Raw genomic sequence first — 26241 nt, 5'->3', positions numbered from 1 at the left:
AACGCAGTTGATAATAATAAGAAAGAATTGAGAATACAGAATCCTTTAGAAGCTAGCTAACCATAAAAATTAATTAGATTTATATACTATGGTTCTGAAGTTGTGATTATCATTACCGCACGATTAAAAAAAAATATAAAATGAAATTAAACTTATACAATTAAAGTTATATTTCAACCTCACAAACCATACATTTAAATCATTCACCATAGCATTACAAGCCGGAGAAAGACTGAGCTCTATAAACTTTATGATCGAACGACGGTAATATACAAAGCGGTAATTTTCTAATGTCGTATAATTAGGCAGTAAGGAAAGTGGGCTACCAATACCATGCTGTTGTGTAATCTTGCACGTTGGTGACATATTGTAATGATAATACAAGTTAAAGTAAAAATGGTCGTGTTCTTGGTAACTATGACATAACAGATTTTGTTGGACCTACAATTAATGATCATCGTAAAGTGTAAAACTGGAAAAAATAGCACATCGTCGTTTTAGTATAACACGTGTTATGATTCATATAAAATTTGCGATCTTTAAAACAATATAATAATACATGCTATCAATGGCGAAATAAGAAATTTTCCGAAACTAAACTCAACACAACATGTAGGTATTAATACGCATAAATGCCGTCTGTAAATCGTTTTAATTATAATTAGATTCTATGTACATAAAGTCGAAGCCGACAGTAATCGGTTATATAGACCATTCGCCACTGCATGCTACGAAGATTGCTCTTAAGAATATCTGCACAGTATACCATACTCATGAAGTTTGTAATAAACTAGCTATTGCTCACGGCTTCGCCTGCGTGAAGAGGATTATCTGGGATAAAAGTCTATGTGATATTCCCGACTAAAGTCTACCTCTATGTCTAATTTCATCTAGATCTGTTCAGTTATTTTAGCTTAATTGAGTAAAAAATATCGAAATTTGCGCAATTACTATATTAGTATAGAAATATCAATTATGTAACAGATCTGTCTTATAAACAATACTAGCCCAATTTCACTTCTTGCACCTTTTCAGTTTCATCGATTAACTTCATAGCTAGCCATTTTATATCCACAAGCTGTTTTGTAGACCACATTCATAATCCTTTCCCTAAAGACAGTTTGCTCGATTATCTGCTACGTAGTATGACCTACAAATATAGATATATTCCGCACTGAATCAATTTGTATGCCTTTTTATATAACAGGCTCGATAAACTACCTGCGATTAGCTTAAATATGATGTAATCGCGATCATCTATCATTATTTTCAATCGATAACTCAATTCGATATTCACCTATATAGTTTAATAATATAAAGTTTTATTTATCATCCTTACTAAAATAAAAAGGGATGGATGAATCAAATATACTGTTATGTAGGTATGAGTAACATATTGCATGTGAGTTTTTACTGTAATCGAAACATTTAATAAGGAATTGGGCGTGGCATGATGTAATAGTTACTTTATCGTTATATTTTCGATGTATCGATGATTAATAATCAACGATACTTAACACGAACATTTCGTGTTATTTGCAAAGTAAACAAGGTTGTTGACTTTATAGTCTAGTTTTTGCTTGCGGCTCCGGCCGCGTATTAAAGTTTTTCTGAAAAATATTTTTCCTGGTAAAAAATATTATAACAAGTCTATGGCACTCAGGAATACCTTCCTAAGAATAAAAAAACGATTTCGGTTTAGAAGTTCTTGAGATTGGTGCGTTCAAACAAACGAACTCTTCAGTTTTATATATTAGTATAGATTACTTACGTCTGTTGTTTTTTCCGTTTCGTTGATATGAATTGATTACTGAAATAGTTTTTCGAACATCCAAATATGTACGATTAAATCGTACACTGTTTATGATTTCGGAATAAAAACTTTTTGCTGGTCGGTAAAACTTTAATAACCGGTATTTTGCCTATCTGTTTTTTTAGCTAATCTTTGATACAGGTAAATAATTTGAACTAAAATCAAAATAGGGCGTGTTTCCTATGAAGGACTTTGATATATATAAAATTAGGGCTTTTGAAACGATAACATTTATCTAGAACTTATGTTGCATGTATAATTTATTTAACTGTAAATTTATTGCATTAATGAAACTATAAAATATTATAAGAATACAAATAAAAAAAAAATCGCCTGCTCACTATTACAAGGTTTTATGTTGTATTTGATGTGCAACTTTAAATATCACAAGATTTTAATTCTTTTACTTTGAATATTACCAATAATCCCGAAAAATAATTAATGGAGGCATTTTTAATCTCATTTTGGCAATATTATTAAAAATTTAGAATCTTAGAATCTTGTATTAATGCCTTAATATGCCTGCGATGCCTGCGAATTATTATTATATACTTGGTAATAATGATGTCACTTTTTGTACATTATTATTTAATATAAAAATAAGCAGAGCACATTACGACTGGTGGGGGCCAAATAATATTTTTTTCCTTAATATGAATTTTGACTTAAAATAAGGGGCCTGTTGGATGTGTTTTTCTTCAGTTTTCACTAATTTATCACGGTTTATATACGTTAGATCGCATTTTCAATGTTTTTTTTTTTTTTTAATACATCACACACCTTTTAATTCTATATTAATAGGTATAGTAATACCTATTCTATTCTTATGAAATACAATACAATTGATATTCTTTATTGTAATCATTATGAATAGAAAAACCAATAAACTTGGTACAATTTCCATAAATCTTTGGTGTAAGTGGTTGCCTTATCGTTATAAGCGATCTCTTTCAGGCAAATTTTGTGTGGAAAGAAATTAAAACTCTATACAAACAGCGGTGTACTACAAGAAGACAATGCAAAATAAATCTTATTACATGTATCACACTGTCTTTTTAAATACTAATCTTACATTTTCAAGTAATGTTAATGGTCATTGAAATAAAACTAAATAGTTTTATTACGGGTTGTTGTTATATATTATTATTTTCTCCCGCCGTTTCGAGGTATTTAATGTTAATGATTTAATTATTACACAATTTACGATCTCTTGAAGCACATTATTTGAAAATATCCTTATTTTTAATTTAAATACTTCATTACCGTAGTTGTTATGCAGGTTTTTAAACAACGTATATATTTATGACTGCGTTAAGATTCCGGATCTCTGCACTTTCCCTGACTCGTTCGTATTGCGGTTTCCATTAGTATCAAATCTCATATTCATTTTCTGTTTAATTATTAAATAATATAGATCGACAATTATTCCTGTTTTAGTTGTTCCGAATTATTTTGACATCAATTTCGTGTAATATCTGAATTCCTCATTTACTTCAATTATAATGATATTAGGAATGATTTTGCTAATAAGATTATGTACTATTTTTTTGCCAGTCTGGTGAGTGCGCCGGTTAGGGGGTGGGCAAACATCTATGTACATATAAATTGAATGTGCGGTTTCACTCGCCACATTCAGAACTTAGCCTTTCGAACGTGTGTTTCTTTGTTTTTTTTTTCTTTTTAAAGAAACAGTGATTTAGTGCTAGTGTTTTAGTTTACAGTGATCGTAATATACAACCGAAAATGTCCTTTAAGGTGAGATAAAAATATTTGACAAAGACATTTTTGTTAATAAAGTTTATTCCCATTTAATACAGATTCAAGGTAGCTTTATTTTATTGTAATAATGTACGTATGAAAGACCCGTAGAGGACACTCAAACCAACTGTTTAATATGATCAATATTTAAATTCACCGGTATATAAAAATATGGTATTGTGATAGATAAATTAATAATTCGAAAATAATTGTAAAGCTCAATATAAACAGGGGCTAAATGCAGAGATCTTAATAATCCAAATTAACCTGACCTCTACATAAAAAACGCTACAGATTAACAAATCAATCCAGTCGACCCGACATTCGACTTGGTGACTTGGATATTGGACCATAAAGTTGGTGTGTTAAAATTCAAACCCCACTGTACATCGTAATGATTAAAAGTTAGACGATGGCTTTACTAGACAATTGGTCTAGCAAGGCAACAAAAACAAATATAATACTATATCAAAGTAACCGCGATAATAAATTTATAGTAAAATGTAGTGCATAAACTAATTAAGTAATTAAGAAGGTAATATAAAAGTTAACCGAGCGTAAATACTTCGTAAGTGTTTCCTTAAATAAAGTGATGTGCGGAAGGAAACTTGTTGCATAGTTTTCCATATCTATTAATGTCATTAAACAGGAATTTGCTCGGTTTTTTGGATGTTCCATTAGAACAATTTTAATGAATAATTGTTGTCATGATTTGCTTGACTTGTTATGTTTCAGTTTATATTGAACACTGACCGATTTCAATATTCCATTATTATTATTTCTGGCACAATATTTTTAGAGCAAGGTATCTTAAATAACCGATTAATTATGAATAATCAAAGCTATTTTTCTTTTTTATACGTCGAAAACTGATATTTATTGGAGTCTAACAAATGTTATGTAATTACATACTATATATACTGTTTAATAACTATGTAATCAAGCGACTGGAGTGAAAATAAAAATTACAGGTAACTTGACACAAAAGCCAAGATCGAGAGCAAGAAATCATACGTAATATTGTAATTGAAGTCATGAAAGTGTGTGAGAAGGTTTGCAAAAAACCATTGTCTGCGATGCTTTAATACTTACAGTAATTGATACATTGTTTGTGGTGGAGTTGTTTTCGTTATACACAAATAAATGTCATTCAATTTAAAATATGATTTATTATGTTTGTTTCGCAATAAATCGACCATAGCTTTCTCCTTTTTCTGCTGTTCATTGTTAGAATTAATTTCGATTTATATAAATTTCGGTTATACTATTATGATTAATACTATCAAGCGTGCTAACGAAAGAAATTGTAAGATAATTTATATTTTCGTATTATTTTTCCCAGACTATGACGCCCAACAAAATCCAAAAATGAAATAATTAGGTATATAAATTTCGTAAAAACTAATTTTAAATTGTTCCATTTTTATGAAAGTGGTAATTTTAAAATTCGACTGCCCCGGTGGCGTAGTCTTTTTTGTATTATTTATTCTTAGGTACATATTAAAAAATATAAACTCTTAATAAACATCAATTAATAATTTTAGAGACAAATTAAAAACAAATTACATAAATAAAGCAATAAACTGAGTACGTGTGAGATACGAGTGAATAATGCATAACAAATACTTCCGAACAGATAAAATCGGTTATTGTTCATTGACTTATCTAATGATGGTCGTAATAAATGAAATATTACACATGTTGGCAGTAATTTCATAATTCCATTTGCACATTACAGAACTGGTAATAAATAATATGCAATTTCTGATTTATAAGCTATTTTAGAAAAAAAAATCTGCACAAACCGCATCAGTGTTACCATGTTATATTACTACTGCTTAAATACCTATATCTGTTCAGAAAATTCGTTTATACAATTGTATTGTTAAACCATTATATAACATATCGTTATAACTAATACGTAGTTTTAAAATATATCCCAAAATATTTTAATGGCTAGTTTAAAACTACATATACTATGTTGTTTTACACTATGTGGGTATTATATCTCTGTACTCAATGTCCTTATTAATCCTTATTTTCTTCCTTTAAGGTTGAAACGAATCCAGGTTTCTTCTATTATAAGTTTTTACAGGAGATAAAATTACGTAACATCATAGTATGGTGATATGTTACAAAAAAGAAAATATTTCTTTATATTAAAAACCCGCACTTTGTTCCCAGTCGGTGATCTTGATGCTGTCAATAGCTGCGTGCGCGCAGGCCCGTCTGTACGCATACCTCCGGCCGTTCAAGGGGGCGGATTTGCAGCCGGCAGCTACCCTCATTCATGCTTCAGAACCTCAGCTGGAGTACGGCCATCATCACCAGCATCATCATCATCATATAGATGAAGACGAACATGTGGATTACTATGTAAGTATTGTCTTTAGCGGCTCTTTTGAAATTATTGATGTGGTTATTTTTGCCCATTAATCCAGGCCTTATTTTTTTCGTCGAAATCAATGATTTTTTAATTCCAATAATTTTGATTATGGGGGAAGTTAGATAGTGCTTACACATATATTTATTTTTCGGAAAGAGCAACGACCATTTAACTGAAACTGCGATTCTCTAATCAGCAAAAACAAATAAGTTAAGATCCTTACATTAAATGTAAACATATACAAAATGTAATAAGAAAGTAAACACTGATGCTTTTGATGTAGAGCACCAGATGCATCGATCAGATGAAATTCATAAGCATATATAATATTCGTTCTTAGTGTGTTCGTGGCGTAACTTCATCATTCTAATGGCACTCTATCTAATGTTAGTTTTTAATGTTGAAATGAGACCAAAAGCAAAATTGTATAATACTATGTTATGTATTAAAATAAAATAGAGTATTTTAAGTTTATATAACCGAGGAACTTTATATATTATTTTCTTTAAAAGAATCTATCACAATTTACTAGTACAAAAGAGTTGAAAATAATTACTTACTAACTGTTCAAACATCTCTGGATTGAAAAATAAAACCAATAATAAGGCTGTAGTTTGCTAGATTCTGTAATACACAATATTACGACATAATGTTTTGGTCATTACCAATTTTCTCCACATTATTACAAACAATTGTAACAGGCAACCATAAAATGATGTAACGTCTAGAAAATGTGTTGGTGTAACGAAGTTTGAAGCTAAACAAAAGGCTCCTAAGCGAAGTTACGTGGAACGAGGCGCATACAAATAAGAGTTACGTGCTTTAAATTTCAAACTTTGACGTTAACTATTTTATGTCTCGCGTAATGTTTATTGAAAGTATATGGAATAGGGTCAGTATATCAGGTTATTCAAAGGTTCTGAACGTAGTAAATTTAAGAATTTTCATAAGTTGGCTTACTTTTTAGCAATTTACATTATTGTTGATAGTACAAGACCGTTGAACGAGATAAGTGATCATCCACAATGTTAATTCGGAGCTGATATTGATCAAGGAAGGTTATGAAGGCGGAGAGACCTTTCCTAAATTTTTGATCTTTTAGCACAAAATGCAATAGCAAATAAAAACAGTTTGTTTTTTGGTAGAAAATCATTGTTTAAAGCAATTATGGCAATGAAAATTATGAAAGAAGGATTTGATGAATAATTTTGATATTTTGTTACAAGTATCTTAGTATAGTGTTCCACTGCGCTGACCAGCGGTTCACGTTGCGCGCGGGTTGCACTTTCATTTGACTTTCTTCAGTCACCACACTATTTCATTTAACGTATGGATTATATGATATTTAAAACTCTGATGTTTGGTTTCACTTCGGTGTATTTCATCTTGGTGTTACAAAATATGGTTAATAAAACGATTGACCCTATGTTAGACAGTCAAATTCTTAATAAGTTTAAAACAAAAAGCATTATGATAAATTTAAAATATAGTTTCTTTTAATTTTTTTATTTCTTTGTACGACAAGACGAGCTTGCCGTTTGCCTGATGGTAAGCGATACGACCGCCCATCAACAGAAGAAACACCATCTAATACCTTGAATTACAAAGTATTTTTTGGTATTCCACTGCGCTCGCCATCCTAAGACATGAGATGTTAAGTCTTATTATGTCCAGTAGTTACACTGGCTACAATGTACTTCAAACCGGAACACAACAGTGGTTATACACTGCTACTTGGCGGCAAAAATAGAAATTGCGGTGGTATCTACCCAGGCGGATTCTCACATATGAGTGACCTATCACCAGTTAAGATTATTAAAAGAAAATGTACCACATGCCATTTTATTCATCACCAGACTTGTTTAAAATCTATTTCAACGACTTCTACGAAGTATTTGTAACTAGACTTATTCTAAATTACTAATCATACAAGGAACATTTTAGTTTCACGTTTAACAATGGATTATTGTCTTTTACTCAAGAATTATAATAAGATAGAGCAAAAAGAGTTTCCATACATTTATGAATGAACAGTAATTGACGTCGCAAGATCGCACTTCCTGTTTAAATATGTCGTGACTTGTGAGTGGGTGTTTATTTTCTACGCGTTACAATTTATGAGCGAATCGCGATTTAATTTATATATTTTATTTATTAAATTTACTAAAAATACAATTTTCTTTATGAACTAAGACAAATAACTCTTAGGTGGTAACATACTAATAATATTAAATTGAGATCATAAGACATAAACTATACCCCGGTCCCTACTCTAGGCACAGTTTGTATTGTAGCTGTTTATCGTAGGTATGTACCGATATGATGAATGTTAATGAAAAACAAATTCCATATTATGCCTTTATTCCGAAGGCATAAGCAGAGGTAGCACCAGGCCACCAATTTTTTGTGATTTTTGTCCCGTTTTATTATGTGTTAAGAGGTGATCTTATCGTCACATTGTGCACAAATTGATATTAATTGGCTGATACGGAGCAGAAACCCAGAATTCGAACCCAGGACCTCAGCGCGGCGTCGTCCCACGCAGACAATATTACTTCGCCATCGAAATAGTCATAAACGCATTATATTAATAAAATTGCTCTTGTATTTTGATAATCAATATTAAATTTACAAAGTTAGGAGAAAGGAAGATTGTTTTTTTTTCATCTTCTTTACAAGATGTAAGAATGATCTATCAGTATATCCGCAGTAACACACTCATAGTAAATAGTATTGTGTACAATTATATCGTAACCAAATAATAAATAAATTGATAAGAAAATACTAATTAAATCGAATAATATTCGTTGTCGCTCGTAACTTGAGTCAAACTTTCCCGTGAAAAAAGTTATACAACGTCGACAGGCATTTTCTCTGCATGTAATATGAACTGTTTGCAAGTGTTGGATTTACATGTCTTATATATGATTACCTCATACACGTTATTTTTATTTGCAGGCGTATCCGAAGTACGTGTTCAAGTATGGTGTGAATGACTTCCACACAGGAGATATAAAGACGCACCACGAGAGCCGCGACGGCGATGTTGTCAAAGGTAGGTAAATTTAGGACAAAGTTAAAATCAGAATTGATTGGTTTGTCCTCAGCGTTATCGATTATCAAGTTTATACGAAATGAATAGTTTTGAAAGGAAAACTTAAATGGGATCATGCAAAGTAAGTTTAAAGTTAAACTAAAAACTACAAATCAGCGTAGAAAGTAAGAAAGGAAAGACTTATAAAATTGTTATCATCCTTTTTTTAAGATAAAATTTAATTTTACTACACATTTTGCGATACATATCCTCAGAGTCATATATGGCAATATTGTCAGATGCGGGCGTCACTCTGGTGAAAATTAGGAGCCGGTGACGAGAGGTCTTTTTACAATTGTTAACGCCAATTTTCTTTAAAAATCTTAATTCAGGAGGTTGGAAAATTCACGACCATGTCTCTAAAAGAAACACATCGGCAATGCTATTATTATAATATAGCGATAGACTTATCGATAGGATATATCATTCTAATATATTTTTCTTTTTTCCGTCAGGGCTAATGTTTGTAGACAGGTATCGTTGCTACGGCCTCTTGTCAGGTTTCCAGTAGAAATCGAAAGGCTAGCACTTTTTATTATCAAAGATAAATGTCTTTAATAAAATTATTTTATATTCCCAGGTCAATATACAGTAGTAGAGCCTGACGGTTCAATCCGTACCGTGGACTACACCGCCGACAAACACAACGGGTTCAACGCTGTTGTACACAAGACAGCACCCATATCGCAGCACGAAGCCGCTCATTTGCACCACCATTAGCACTGACTAGCCCACACGAAAGAAGGGATTTTGAATTATAAACGGAATTGTTTATGGCGTCATATTCGTTAGACGGCTTTTGGAAGAATGACAGAAAGCGTTTCTGCACTTTGTTAGTTTTTAGTTACGTTATTTACCACTAGATGGCGTTACTATTCTAAAAATTGTTGTTCTAGTTTGCAAAGTTTCTAATTTTGCTAGTATTTATAATATTTCGTTTGTAATTCAAATCAGGTATATATGAGTTCAAAAGCTGATCGGTTTTGACGAAGGCTAAGGCTCGGTGTTAAGTATTTGTTTATATAAGTTTATGACTAATTCTAGGTTATTTAGTTAAAGTGCAATAAATTAAGCCAATGACATCAGAAGCTGTTTAGATATTAGATCTCTATACTTGTTGATTCGATTGTTATTCCATTCTTATTAATTTATTGTTATTCTTAAATATTTCTACTGAATGTACCTGAATTATTAGTATTTAGTAGTTGTTATTCTCTGTATTTCATGTTATTTTTGATATTGTTATGAGTGGACATGTCAATAAAGACGATAATATCTTATTTTTGCATCTTTTGTGAATACAAATAACCTATTACCTTTTAAATTATAAAACTATGTACTATTGATAATAATTATAATCAGTAATGTACCTATGCCATATTGTCCCGCTGTTGTGCACGGACCTCCTTTACTACTGAGAGGACTTAGACCATTGTCCACTACGCTAGCCTAGTGCTGATTAGCAGACTACATTGTACCATTGAGTCTCAGTACATAATATAATATGTAGAAATAATAAGGAAGTATTGATTAGGTAGCGGCGATAGCCTAGTTGGTTGTCGAACGGACTGCCGAGACGAATGTGCCGAGGAGCGCACCCCTGACTTTTCAAAATATTATGTTTATATTCTTTCTGAATTAAATCGCTAGCTTTAAGGGTGAAGGAAAACATCGTGAGGAAACTTACATACCTGAGAAGTTCTCTATAGGAATTTCGAGGGTGTGTAAAGTCTACCAATCCGCACTAGGCCAGCGTGGTGGACTAAAGCCTAATCGTTCTCAGTAGTAGAGGAGGCCAGTGCCCAACAGTGGGACAGTATATAGTACAGGGCTAATATAATTATCATTGATTAGGTTATGATATTACTTTCTTTAAATGTCTCATTATTAGGCTAAAGTTTACCTTAATCATTAGCCCATAACCCAAGTATTTCTTTTCCTTTCATCTTCTCTATTTTCATTTTAATGTGATGGCGATACTATTATTTATATTTTTTTTCATGTACGTCACAGAACTGAAGCTGCTTTGGTGTCGTAGTTGAATTGTATACGTAGTAGGAGCGGTGTCGAACGCTCTGAGATCTCGTGTTCGAATTCTGAGTTAAGCAAGTGATATTGGGTTATTCTACTCAATATCAACCTAAAGTCTAGAATTTGTGCCCGATTTGGAGATACTTTCTTCTCTATGACATCATGCGACGGTACCCACACGGCTAAAAGTAGGTTGACGCTCTGCCTACTCCTTCGGGAGTAAAGGCGTGATGTGTGTTTTTTGTTTTGTGTTCATATTGCATACATTTTTTAATTTAGTTTTATCGACTAGCTGCGTACCTGACGTCGACCCTACTGGGTATACAATTGTTAACAGGTCCAAAACTTAGAATTGTGGAAACATATTTCACCTCATTCACAGGTGATATATGTTTCCACTTTGAACTAGATGACAAATCATATAAAAAATATTAGGCTTCTCACAACACTGTCGTTAATATATCAAATGATTACATAATTAGAAAAAACTAGGCATAAGTATAATTCGTTTTGTATAAAGATACGAAGGATTCGAATGTAAACCGAAAAACATAAGTAACGCAACTGACGTTAAATCATCCAAATTAATGCGTAGTATTGTACAATAGCTAATTAAAAGCAGAGTAATAAACACAGTTGCCTGTGTAATCCACACATTATGTGCATGGGAAAGATTTCATTACAGATACAGTCTAAGGATATGAGGAACTGCATCTTTGTTGCCAGAGAACAATACCATGCTAACCTATCAAGGTTACGTGTTGTGTGTTACGTGAAGGTATTAGATTTAAACTGTTTATGTTTTGGGCTGGGTGAAATGACGTCATAAGCTACTTTAAGTTTTAATTCTCTCTGAAATCTTGTCTTCTTACCAATATAGATGCGAATATTTTTGGAAATGTAAATGTTTGAAGTAAACGTAACACACGCAAAGGAAAATGATGCACACGAATATACTACGTTTATCATAAGACTAGGTTTTTTTATTCCGGTCATTTGCTGCTGTGGAAAGTGTTTAGGTTAATGTCACAACTTTCGAGTAAATGCTACTTGTCACATAAATGTATAAGTCGACCAAATACTAAACCAACTTTTTCAGACAACTCACAATACGTTTTGTTTATTCTACATATATACAAACTTCAAAGTTTGATTTTGGTAATATGTAAGTCAGTAAACTAAATTAAACTAAACCACAAAGTTGGTCTAATTTGGATAATGAGGAAAATAGATGAGAATCAAATTCATACAGACAGAAAAATGATTCTACAGAGTTTGTAGTCTACAGCGATGATTACCTGTCTATTAATGACCATCTTCCAGCCTCTATGGCATGTATAATAATCCACAATGTATTGAGTCGGGATGTACCGACCTTATACACTGATGAGGTGACAGAATCAACAAGACAAACAGAATTAGTTATACTTGTTAGAAACGGTATACTGTTTGTTTCAACAATGGGTCTTTGAGTATTGCTTTGGAGGTGAGTTAAACTTGCAGTGTTTTTGTTGTATGTCTGTTTCTTGTTTTGATTTTGATGGTAAACCATCTGAGAAAGTTGATTACATTATTTAAAGTTAGGGCGCATTTGAGAAATTTAGTTATACTTTTAGGTCATTATTGAAAATGCTTTAAAAATGCGTACCTATTATCTGCAATAAAAAGTAGTCTATATTTTAGCGTAGGGTGTTGTCTATCATTATGCCAAATTTCATCCCAAGCTTCTGCCTTTACTTGTAACTAATATGCACACACCTAAACAACCAAATATTTTCACTAACTCTCGCTGCGTCGTTCAGATTTAAAAAAATATTTTTCGTTTTTTTTCGTCATGTATCCTTGCTTAAATTCGTTTCCAGGTCACTGCTGTCGGCTATGTTATACTATAAAATGTATTAAAGATAGATAATGCTATTAAGTGCGCATTAAAACATTCGAATCAACTACGAAAAACCGGTAAATTAAACATACAACTTATGCACATTTTACATTATTAGAATACCAAATAAGGGCGTGTTCACAACACTTGGCTTGTTTTGGTAAAGTCCTATTCAGGTTTTCATTCTATTTAAGTTGTATGGATTTAGCTCTTCAGAACATGTTCAGGGTTTAGAATACTGTAACTGGTATGCTATATACACGCGTCCTTATTTAGGTATAATAGTATTGTTTCTCTTCCAAAGAGCTCATAATTACAGTGCAAACTTGAAATGAATGTCATTGTAAAGTCTTGATAATTGGTGGTTTATACTAAAATGGACAATAATGAAGAGTTCTATTTTCCGAACAGTGGTAATAGAAAAAATCCTCAAAAGGATTACGACCAAACGTTTAAAATTGAGAGTATTTAAACACATCTGATTACCCCAGAAATGGAATAGAGGTGTGGTGTCATTTTATGTTTCTTATATTATATTTATTTTATTCTTAAATACAATCTGTTACCTCGCGTCTTCCAGGTACCTGTTCTTTAAAGTAGTTTAGAGTTTGGTAGAGAAAAAATCCACGATTATAATTAAAGATTATGGTTACTTGTATCAATGTGACTAAAGTTTTATAAAAGATGTTGAAATGTGCATTCGATATTTAACGATGAGTAGTGTGACATTTATCAGCTAACCGTTTTTGGATTTTTGTGACAAATGCTAATGAAATCCTATTCCAATTTGCATTTAATTATGTAAAAGTGGCATCTAGATACAGCAGTATAATGCAATGGTTATATCATATTTAGTTATTCGTTGAATGTTATTCAATGATTCATCTACTTTAGCACAAGAAGCACCACATAACAGGGGCGTAGCTTCTACCATCCTTAAAGACGAACCTTAAGGAAAGGTTCAACGTATCCTCACAACAATTCAATCCGATTCCGAGAATGGACTAGATCGATGGAAAAAAATCCTTGCTCTGATTGGTTCATATTTGAAGATAGTTCGAAAAAGAGATAGGTGTCGTCTATTGAAAATGGCGGCTTATTAGTATTATATAGAACTTATAGTAACAGTTATTGAGAACATTGACAAAGACACAACCCTTAAAATTAAAATAGTAAACATGAAATCCGATACGTAACCTCTAAACAGAATATCAGTAACGCACCCTTAGTAGGTCAATATGCCAATAGTGTGACATCTGATACCAACGCATTTCAAATTGTTTTAATTATTTGCTTCAAGCGTAACAGCCCTTTGTAACGTGGGAATTTCAATCACCTTCTGTTTGGCAAAGGAAAATTCGTTTTCGGAAGCGAAGCCGGCGTCAAGGTTTTAACAAATAAGGACATATATAAATACCTGTGAACACCCTATTGTGTTACTCAGGGAGTAGATATACAGGCGGTTAGACGTGTTTTATGCAAAGATGTGTCGGTGTCAGTGTTGGTTGTTCGTTGCGTTTGTTTGTTTTGCACAAGCGAGGAAACTTGCCTATGATCCTGCGTACGCGCCGGGTTACCAACTCAAACATTATGTAAGGATTTAATTAGTTTTCTAAATCGTTACTAAATATTTGAAATGTGTGTTTATTAGTGATGGCTTTGAAATCAAGTTTATTAAATAACATTTTGTTTTTGATGAATTCAATGTGAATATTATGCAAAGAAATGCAAAGGTAGATTTCGTTTGTAGAAAAAGGAAATTTAAACAGCAGAAATAAATTTATAGTCTTAACATATTAAGATATAATTATTGTCTCAATTAAAGAATAATCTTAACCCAATCTAAATGAAAAAAAAAATGTTGTATATTATATTTTTATGAAAGCGATAAAAACACGAAACAATTTAATATGCTAGTTCTAGCTACAATATTGTCAGTAAATTGTCTCACATTTATATTCAACTAGCAGAATAAAAAATCTGAAAAAAATCGCCACCAAAAAGAACAGTTTATATATTTATTTAAATAAAATTCTTTAAAGTAAGATTATATTACATTTTGATGTATGTCCAATTTAAAGAAGTACAGAGTACTGACAAATTACCCGCAATGTTTATATTTTACACACAAAAATAATAAAACCAAATAACAATTCCAAATATAAAATCTATAAATTACAAACCATACAGTTATTTGTAATCAGTGCTACTGAATCGAACAAACTTTGAAGTTGCTTTATCGAATTAAATTTTATACCAAATAATAATGTCAATTCGGTAGACGCATTCGGAGCACGTAAAACCGCATCCTCTGTGCCTTTATCAGAATGTGAAAAAATGCAATCTCAATGTACATAATGAACTCCATAAATAAAATGTGTGCTGGTGGGAATTCTGAGTGTTTTCCTTTAGAATTGCCGCATGTTTACCTGAGAACTGAAAGAACAATAAGCTAAGATAAATCATAATATTTTGCATATCTATCAACATTTTTTTGTTTTTATTATGAAATATTCTTCCATGTTTATCATAGGTCACATTTTTAGTCGTTGGTATATTGTTCAATTGTAATTGAATTAAATTAATAATATTAATTAATTGGTCACAATTTGATATATATAGCTATAATTGCAATTGTTTCTGTTTTTTTTCCATAGCTTGGGTCTCGACGATGTCAAATATTTAAAAAATCGAATGTAGAAGAAAGTTGCATTCTTGTCAGAGTTATTTAATTTAAATTTACACTGTTTATTACAAAAGCCGAATTCATGTGTTTTCAATACAATATGAGTTTGTGTGAGATTGTCACTGGTACTTTCGAATGATGATTACGTCATTTTGAACCCAATAATGTCTATAATGGTGTATTGGTCAAGGACATACTCGGATGCAAATTACTAGATTTTGCTATTTAATAATTTATTAGTTTTTGAATTTATTATTGTTAGATATAGATTTGACCGATACAGATGTCTTTATAAGAAGGTATACGTAATAATTTATGCAAATTTTTTATTTGTTTTTCCGTAAGCAATATTTTGATCAATAATAGATAGATAGGTCATCAATGTCAAATTATCACATAAATAATTTTACGCGTATATATATTTTATAATATACAAATCACACCTGTTATTTCCGAAGGACAAAGGTGCAACTAGGGCACTTTTGGCCATATGTGCTTCGTCCCATAGTGGGACGTCCCATATTACAGTAGGCGAACCTTTCGCCATATTAAGTACAAATTCCAGTCCGGGTCGATACTTAGCACAAGAACGCAACATCACTGCCCGACCCGAATTTCGAACCCTGGACCACAAAGCGGGACGCCACGCTGAAGTTTATTTTTATTTGTATTATGTTTCAGGATAAACCTAAATACGCTTTCAACTATGGAGTAGCAGACCATTTTACCGGCGATATAAAGTCGCAGCACGAGACGCGAGACGGCGACGTTGTAAAAGGTGACAAACATAAATTCATAAATGTGTTTTTAAGTAGATATTCTATACAATTGTGTCTACTGTCTAACTGCCAATTACAACAAACGATCTCAATCGCTCTTTTCAATTGATCGGAAAAATTGTTCAATCAAAATAAAGATTTATTAAAATAACAAACGAATGATTTTTAATTGTTTATTCTCGGGATCGCATTGAAGATTAAGATCGGAGTCGTTTATTGAAAATGGTGCATAGATAGTATATACTTTTTCGTTTTTCTATCTACATATGACTAGAACTAGATAGAAAAAATTCTAAGCGGGGTCACACGCGTGATTTTTTTTTCTGGGTCCCTTTAAGGTCCTCAAAATATCTCCATACCAAGTTTAATCGGCCGTTCAGTTGTTTTTGAGTTTATCACATTCAGACAAATAGAGCAGCGGGGGATCTTTAAATTCTTATGATGTTATTAATAATTTTTAAATTTAAAGATACGATGATTCGTAATAGATTAAGTAGGGCGGGCAACATTGCCATCGGCCGAGACAATGAGTTTCAGAGTAACAATTGCAATACAATAAAACTAACAATTGACACCACATTGTACTTCCTAATCATCCAATAAGGAAAGATTGTAGGAGTCTCAAGCACCAATAAACCTTTCCTAGCGAATTAATGGCCCATTTACATAATTTAGTTATACGTATCGACATTCAACAATTGATCGATTTTAAATGCCCATTGTTATCTCCATATGGTTTGATGTAAGATCGGTCTAACACTTTTTATAGGCAGCTATGATTTATCTCTAATCCATTGTTTGCACAACTATGCTGTTAGTGGTTCGTTAGCACACTCGCAATGCGAACAAGAAGTATGAGGGAACGATACACTCGCGTTTCTCATGGTTGATTTCCAAATTCGCATCTTTGTTTGTAAATCGTGTTATTGACCTTAATTTGTGCTAGTTAATTATTCAATCTCGTTAATATTATGAATACTTGTACTCAGCTGTTAGATAATGTCTAGTGGCATTTAATAATAATATTTAAAACCAGTATTTATTCGAGGCTTTGCCCGGTGGATATGTTTTTCTACGATTAAAGTCCCGCTAAATACTTATATATTTTCACGGAATGAAAAGTAGCGTACGTCTTTCCCAAGGACTCAAATTATCCCCTACCAAACTTTATCAAAATTCGTTCCGTAGTTTTTGTGTTTATCCTGTTGAGACAGACAGACAACCGCGGCAGGGCGACTTGTTTTTATAATGTGTAAGGATAATATTAAGTAGGGCTTCTATTCTTAAAATAAACATCCGCGATAGCAAAACATACATTTTCAGCGGCGATAGCCTAGTTGTTTGTGGAACGGACTGCCGAGACGAATGTCCTCAGGTTTAAAGCCTAAAAGCACACACTTCTAACTTTTCTAAAAAATTATGTGTGTATTCTTTGTGAATTATCGCTTGTTTTAACGGTGAAGGGAAACATCGTGAGGAAATCTGCAACCCTGAGAAGTTCTCTATAGGAATTTCGAGGGTGTGTGAAGTCTACCAATCCGCACTAGGCCGGCGTGGTGGACTAATGCCTAATCGCTCTCAGTAGTAGAAGAGGCTCGTGCCCAACAGTGGTACAGTATATAATATAGGGCTGATATTATTATTATTATATACATTTTCAATGCAAGTATCTCAAGTTATTTAAAAAAATATGTCAAATTACTTTATACTTTATTGACGCTTTATGATATCTTTTGAATTCCAGGCCAATATTCTCTCCTCGAGCCGGACGGCTCCGTCCGCACCGTGGACTACACCGCGGACTCCGTCCATGGATTTAACGCTGTGGTGTCTAAGTCAGGGCCAAGTGTGCATGCTGCCCCTGCTGCCCCTCGTCCCTCCCCAGTACCAGTTGCGCCCACGGTACCCGCTGCCCCCGCAGTACCAGTTGCTCCCGTGGTACCCGCTGGCCCCGCGGTACTCGTTGCCCCCGCTCCTTCAGCAGCTCCATTGAACCCCGCCATTCAGTACGCAACGAGGCCGATCCCTGTACCTGTCGAGATTCCCAATCATGTGTTCACGAAGCAGGTTTACACGCCAGTAGGAATTTACGGTAAGAATCTTAGATAAACTTTAGTCTGAATAATAAATATACTTAGAAGATTTTTTATTTTTTTTTGTTCGGGTCGCGCCAAATTTACCGTACTGCACCTGATGGTAAGTGGAGAGAGGTCCATTAGAATATCGACTGACGAGAGATGATTATCCCTCGACGGTCGAAACAATTATGCCGTCCTTTTGGAATCGGATGTTTTAATTAGTCAGATTTATAATAACATAGTACACGCGTTTTTTAAGAGTAGGCAGAGGGTTACACACCCTTATTTAACCTCAGTTATGTAAGGTCCCGATTATCTGGCAAAATTCCAGTCTCTTCAGGTCGATACTAAAATATGAGTAGCATTGATTGTGAAAACAAGGAGCATTCGTTGTTAAAGTATTTTATTTTCCATTTCAGTATACCCTACATCGGGTCCTACGCAGTTCCCGGAATATGACGCAGTCGAGTATGACGGATTCTATTCAGCACCACCAAACGTAAATTATTATCAGGATATAAGTTATGTTAAGTAGAATATATGCCACAACATCAGTGTATTGAAATATTATAGAATGTACAATTAAAAATTTTAGCTGTTTTGGAATTTTTAATAAAAAAAAAAATACATCACGCATTTATCCCCGATGAGGTATGCAGAGGCCCAACCAGGTCACCCACTTTTCGCTAAGTGTGTTCCATCCCATGATGTGATAGGGGGCAAGCCTATTGCCATATCGTGCACAGATTCTGGGTTGATACTGAGCAGAAATACCCAAATATCACTTTGCCCGACTCAGGATTCGAACCCCGGACCTCAGAGTGCTACCATACCGCTTATGCAGTACAACTACGCCATTGAGGCAGTGAGACACCGAGGAATTTTTAATAATAACAATTTAATACTTTTCTTTGGAACTAATAATACGTTAGACATACATTTACAAGCAGCTCTTATTGAATATTTTATGGTACATAAAAAATTATGATAGTAATTGAATATTAAATCCATGGTTTTTGATACCAAATGTCAATATATTGTCTATAAGTATGTAATATTTTTAATAAGCCTGTTATTTTTATTCAAAACAGAACTTTGCGGACACTATAAAAACCAGGAACAGTCACTTCACTAGATAGGATATATTATATTATATATATTTAAAGAGTAGAAGAATGTGTAAAATTTTGCGTTCGAATTAGTTATTACTATAAAAATTAATTGTATTATTATAAGGCAATATATGTGAGGGTCAATTTAGTTAGTGCCTATGTTAAAGGAATAGCAAATTTACAATGTGTTTTTTGCAGGCGTTTATATAATAAGATGATTTCTGGAAAGTGTTTATAAAAACGAAAAAGTTAGAACAAAGATTTAAAAACTAGGTTACTAGCATTATTAAAAAAAATAATACAAAATAGAGCAAGTTCTTTTCCATTCGTAACACCTTTTTACGGAAATTGATTTAATTTTTTTTAGGAATCCGTTATCCTTTGCTGTACTCATCATACTATCTAAAATAAGAGATTTTAATATTATATAAAGACTGCTCAGTATACTTTATAGTATGTTACCTTCATATAACGATTTTAACAGAACCTTAAGAAATCAAATAGCAATAAAATCGTTTTGTATAATGACTATAATTTTTTAAAGGCGGTCGAGAGTCACAGACTTAATTAACTATATGAAATGTTTACTATTATATATTAACTATATTTGCCCTGGTTTATTTTTAAATTTCATTTCTGAATATAGTTACTCATTATTCTATCATAGAATATCAAATATGAAGTGGTCCATCTTATATTTAGTGATCATCTCCATCGCCTAACAACACCTACAATAACAAAAGTAATTACTGGTCTTAAAGGAAAGCATTAGGGTTTATTTCTAAGGATTAGGTATTTTTTATTCGGGCACGGTAAACTGACCCCACTGCACCTTATAGTAAGTGGAGTCGAGTCTAGATAGATTGTCGACTGATCAGAAATGATTATCCCTCGCCAGTCGATACAATTATGCCGGTCTGTTTGAACTGGATATATACTGACTGATCTCTGAACGCGACATAGCTATGTGGGCCACCATGGCGGGTTTTTGTACACCATTTATACGATGGTCACTATCTGGACTAATACAAGATATATCCTACCACCAGCAAAAGGTTGTGAGTGTTTGTCTCAGGAAAACTTTTTCAACGTACGAAACGTCACAGCAAGATATTTCCAAATTACTTTTCTAAACTATAATTATAATTTAAGCGGGAAGAACTCAGTGAAGTTTTATCCAACAGTCTCCATGGTGTTTGATTCACTAACACTATTTGCATTCTTCGTCTTTTAGCAGATCATCCGACCCTCCAGAAAGAGCAGAATTTGTCGACTCTTCTTTTTAAAAATAGCACCACCGTTACATCGGTGATTTTGCCAATCTAAAGAGGATAGGTAGATATGAAAATATTTTACTTTAATAAATTAATAATTTGACCCGAAATGAAGTAATAAACAATCTATAGCGACAATGAGCAATATATAGGAGAGTGCATTTGTTATTAGGGCCAAGCGCAAGACCACAGAAAAAAACAGGCACAGATAACTAGGTAGGTATAGGTACACATCGACATATTTGTGGACCGAGGAACATAAAAACAATAATATATTTTTTAAATAATGTAACATCTTTAAATATCAATGTTTCATGATTCGGCTAAGTGCGATTCGTCTACAAGGCAGCCTTGACAAAAACTATCCACTTTACTTTCCTTGCCATTTTGCTTTATCTATAACAAATAAATCTAATATGATTACAAAATATTTAAGTGCTTTGTCAAAATATTTTTATTTTAAAATGATACGTATTAAATATTAAACGAAGCTTCAAATCAAATATTCAGAAGAGCACAGCGAAAAGAATTTATCGTTCAAGAACAAATCGTGACTGTCAATATAAATCCGGAATAAATATTCGAGCTCAGAGCTCGTCTTCATTTTGATGGTTGTACACTTCATTGCATTGAGTATTGGAATAATAAAAATGTTTATGTTTCTATGTAGGTTGACACTTTGTTTATTAAGAACCACAAGTGAGCTAGGTTTTAAGTTTATTTTGTGCGATATTACTCTGTCAATATTGTTCAATTAATAATATTCATTTTTGAAACCAGAGGGTTGAACTGACACAATTGATACCTATGCTATTTAGATAAAGTTATGAATTCTTGTTAGGTAGCTAAATATAAATATATTTAGCTACCTAACAAGAATTCATAACTTTGATTAAGAAAACAATTTAAAGAATAATTTGTTTTTAAATCTAGACTGCTATGTTAAGTAATAATACGCAACGTGATAATTATAATTATGTAAGAAATATGAAAGTACATTACGGAAATAACGAATATGCCTATTTAAAAGCGATAATTACAGTTATAGACATGCTTTTGAATATGGATATCATAATAATATATAACTTAGTATGACTGATATTGTGACAATGTATGAAGAAATAGGCAGCCTAGAAATATTTATTGCGTATCTATTACTTTAATGATGAAGGAAAACATCGTGAGGAAACCTGCATACCTGAGAAGTTCTCTATAGGAATTTAGAGGGTGTGTGAAGTTTACCAATCCGCACTAGGCCAGCGTGGTGGACTAAGGCCTAATCCCTCTCAGTAGTAGAGGAGGCCCGTGCTCAGCAGTGGGCAAGTATATAATACAGGGCTGATATTATTATTATTATATTATTACTTTAATAGCTCGAAATAGTTTCAACAACAATTAAAAATTATTTTCAGACGCAATTCTATAGACTCACATACGGTTTTATTTACGACTTTCCACTTTAAAATTGAGCTCAAAGATTCTTAATTCATTAATTTAAAAACATTTCGAAATAAATTAAATGCATGGTTGCGCTCGTGAAAATAATATAATGTATGAACCTAAAAATATGCAAGACAGTGTAATGCAATGTGATAGGAGGTCACGAACTGTACGCTAGCTCGTTATTACAAAAAAATCGATAAGCATCAAGTCTCTATTCAATTGAAGAATACACTGCGTTAGTCTTATGTGCGTGAGACATTGAAGCCTACCTTAGAAGTTGTGTAATTTTATCGATACAGATAAGCAGAGTTTATACCATCTCTTCTAATATTTTAAAGAGCTAAAGCTTCTACGGAGTGAATATATACATATAAATACTAACATCACGCCTTTATCCCCGAATGGTTAGGCAGAGGTGCAACTAGAGCACCCATTAACCACACCCTGATAAACTAAGTGGAAAGGCAAAATTAAATATTTTAGTTTTTTATCTTTTTTTAAGCACATTACGAGTAGAGAAAGAAGGGTATGAGATTTTGCATCACTCAATTTCATATAGAAGAGCGCAGAAAAATTTAATTAATGCATGATATTTGTTAAAAATATATTGAATTTGACGAGTGAATTTCATTATATGACTACCAATATAAAATAATAATTTTTATATTATATAAATGTAAGACAATAAGTGACATTTAGTATAAATATGTATCATAATTGTGGATAGCCGTGTGATAGATTTACTGTAGTGGGAAAGGGCATTCGCATGGTAATTTTTACTCAACAAAAGACTCAAATACTTCTTTTAAAAAAATCACAAATCAAAAGTACTCTAATTTTTAAACTCGTTGTATTAAGTATATTTTTTAATTAATTTGTTTGTCCATCTAATTCATATTATTTCACTTAGTTATATTTATAAATTATAACTTTTTTTTAACAAAAGGTTTATAATTTTAATACTTCGCATAATGAAAGTCCTGCTTTCTTCATTAAAGGTCCATTAAAATTATTATATAAATCATTTCCAGGCGTTGCTCGCAGCTTCACCCCCGTAAAATGCCTTCCCGCCACGAAAGCCCAATGACTGTAACAATTTCTAGCGCCACTAGCGCCATCTATTTACTAAATCATATAAAAATGTCCAGTATTTCCTACGGGAAAAATATACAATAATAAAAAGTAGCCTATGTGTTAATCTAGGACAAGGTCTACCTCTGAGCCGAATTTAATCCAAATCCGTTGAGCCGTTACTGTGTTTACTCCTAACAAACATCCAAACATTACGCAAACTTTGCATTTATAATAATATTATATTCTCACTATTAGTGAGATAAGATTAATATTATATTTATTTATATTATTACCTATCTACAAATAGTTTCTATAATTAAGTAGGTCAAGCGCAAATTTACGCATAAAACCTTAATGGCCATGATTTTGTTTCTTTGCATTTAATTATGTTTTTTTGGGAATTTTACGAATGATGCCATGAATATATTAGTAGAGTAGCTTATGCACGCGGGTTTGCCTGCGTGAAGATGTTTTTTTCCGTGACCAAGTATTGAGTTATGTTATGTAGCTTCTTATTAGTGAAAGAATTTTAAAAATCGGTTCAAAATTCCTACAGATACAGACCTAAAATTTTTTCCTATTTATATTATTAGTATATGAAGATGAAGGGCCTCTTTCATAACTTCTGAGTAAATGCTTCTCGTCACATAAATGTATAAACCGATCGAATACAAAAGTCGCATTCCCATGCTCACAATAAATGGTATAAAATGATTACTATCTAAATTAGCTGTTTAATACTATCGCTGTTAAATAAAATTCGATGTTTCTAAGTATGATTCATTCGTTAATTTCAAGATATTTACGAGATTTTATGTGAACTGTTTAGTTTAGTCTGTCAAGTTTAATTATATCTTCATGTATAAATAAAATGGCCAAGCTTGTCCTTTTGCCCATGATATATATTATATTTACATGGCTTACAATCTTTTTAAAGGTTAGGTGATAATTACAAAAGCAATTTTTTTTACCTTACTTTTAAAAACACGATAAAAAATGGGAGTAAAATATTTAAAAGCAAAAAATTAACTTTCCATGTTAATATCTTCAAATAATGCCTATGTATGTTATATACTTTAATCGATATTACAGAACAGAGTTAAGATTATTCGTTCTTTTTTATTATATATTAAAAATCTAAATACAGTAATCATTGAAATCGATGACTTAATTCTTAATAACTATTACTTTTTTTAAATACACGTCTTGTACCTTAAATTTCAAAAAATTATTTCATATTGTTTTAGACGAAAATGTAGTTTTCACATAAATGTTAACTATTGACTTCAAAAATAAGATCAATAACCAGGAAGTTTCGCTACTTCTTTTATATAACATTATATTCATTCACAAACTAAGATTTCATATGTGAGATCAAAATTATAGGTTAAACTGATCGTAGAGTTAAGACATAAATTATGATTTGCAAATGGAAGAACACTTAATATATTTTATTACAGTATAAATCAGATGCTTGTTTATTCTTGAACATTATATACAGTAATATAAAATATGTTTCGTGTATAGACAAGTAACACATGAATGAACAGTAATTATATATGTAGGACTGATAATTATATCGGATTATTGTCCGCCCAACATGCAATGAATTAAGCCTCTGGCGTTATTTGGCGAGTGACATTAAAAAAGTATGAGAACTATGAGACCTTTTAGAACTATTGCTATGACATCCATCGGCAATTCGTTACTCATATCTCTGATTACACTCTTGAAATTGTTTATTGCACTGTAACATATTTTGATTCGATGCGCTTAATCGCAGCGTTACGTGAATTTTATACAAACCCATTCAATTGAGAAACGCTTTGCCATCTTTCACTCAATTTGTTTTGTAATTACTTTATTACTTGCTTATCATTGTGACTTTTATAATCGTAAAAAGTCAATGAATTTTATTTTTGTGAGAATCTTTCTAATAGCTATTTATCAAGATTAAGCAATCGTGACGTAATAAGTACAATTGTGGACGCTTCCTAGATCTTGAATGGTAACTTTTGATCGAAACGCAGCGCAATCCGAAGGCGCTTCCTTTTGTTCACTTCCTACACGGATCTCGGACATAATTCTTGATAATCTAGATTAATATTATCGAACGGTTCGGGTTTGTGAGCAATTACTGAGATACCGATCGGTCGGGCAATCGACACAACAATTACGCTTTGTTAAACTTTAAATCTATCAGTGAAGGTAAACAGGCCTGGCATCTTAAATTAATCATTGTACTTTTTCATTTTATGCAATAAAATAGCATTTTTACGGCATGGTCGATACCGGAACGGGAGAATAGTACAACAGATGTTTATCCAATTTCATGCCAAATCTAATTTATATGGCACGTAGCAAAACATTGCCCTACGAAGCATAAATTTCGCACGATTTTCAAAATTAATAAACCAATAAATTGTTCTTAATTACGTTTTAGTTCGTTGTACACATGAGATATTCGATACAAATATTGATGGTAAACAAAACTAGAATGTTTATTTTATTGAAACAAATCATTCAGTTATGACATTGCAATATATGAAGTAATTTCAATTAAACGCAATCGCAGGAAGTTCACCTCTCGATTAGATTTTCGTAATTCAGCAATTATAGTTATTGAAGAAATTAATACTTTTATTGCAGTCTCAAAATTCTAGATAACCTCGCTTTTAAAAGTTAAGCTTCCTACATAGATGATGAGGCAATAAATATTATTATATTTTGCCTGCTAAAATTGCGGTTTTGCGCCCTCTATTTTTCGTAATGTCAATTTAAGTACGTGATTTAATTTAATCTAAATCATCACCTTTAAGTTCAATTTATTT

General features: G+C 32.2%; 1 protein-coding gene across 1 annotated transcript; it reads left to right on the top strand.

Moving 5' to 3' along the window:
* Nucleotides 1–3435: 3435 nt before the first annotated feature.
* On the top strand, nucleotides 3436–19107 carry LOC115453543. The gene is made up of 9 exons (XM_037443167.1): nucleotides 3436–3568; nucleotides 5756–5947; nucleotides 8916–9012; nucleotides 9632–9770; nucleotides 11719–11860; nucleotides 14416–14556; nucleotides 16332–16428; nucleotides 18174–18521; nucleotides 18927–19107. The coding sequence occupies exons 1-9, from the start codon at nucleotides 3557–3559 to the stop codon at nucleotides 19040–19042; spliced, it is 1284 nt and encodes a 427-aa protein (XP_037299064.1). The 5' UTR covers nucleotides 3436–3556; the 3' UTR covers nucleotides 19043–19107.
* Nucleotides 19108–26241: the final 7134 nt, after the last annotated feature.

Source organism: Manduca sexta, chromosome 26 (assembly GCF_014839805.1).
Source record: "Manduca sexta isolate Smith_Timp_Sample1 chromosome 26, JHU_Msex_v1.0, whole genome shotgun sequence".
Classification (NCBI taxonomy): Eukaryota; Metazoa; Arthropoda; class Insecta; order Lepidoptera; family Sphingidae; genus Manduca; species Manduca sexta.
This window is presented reverse-complemented; position numbering and strand designations above follow the sequence as displayed.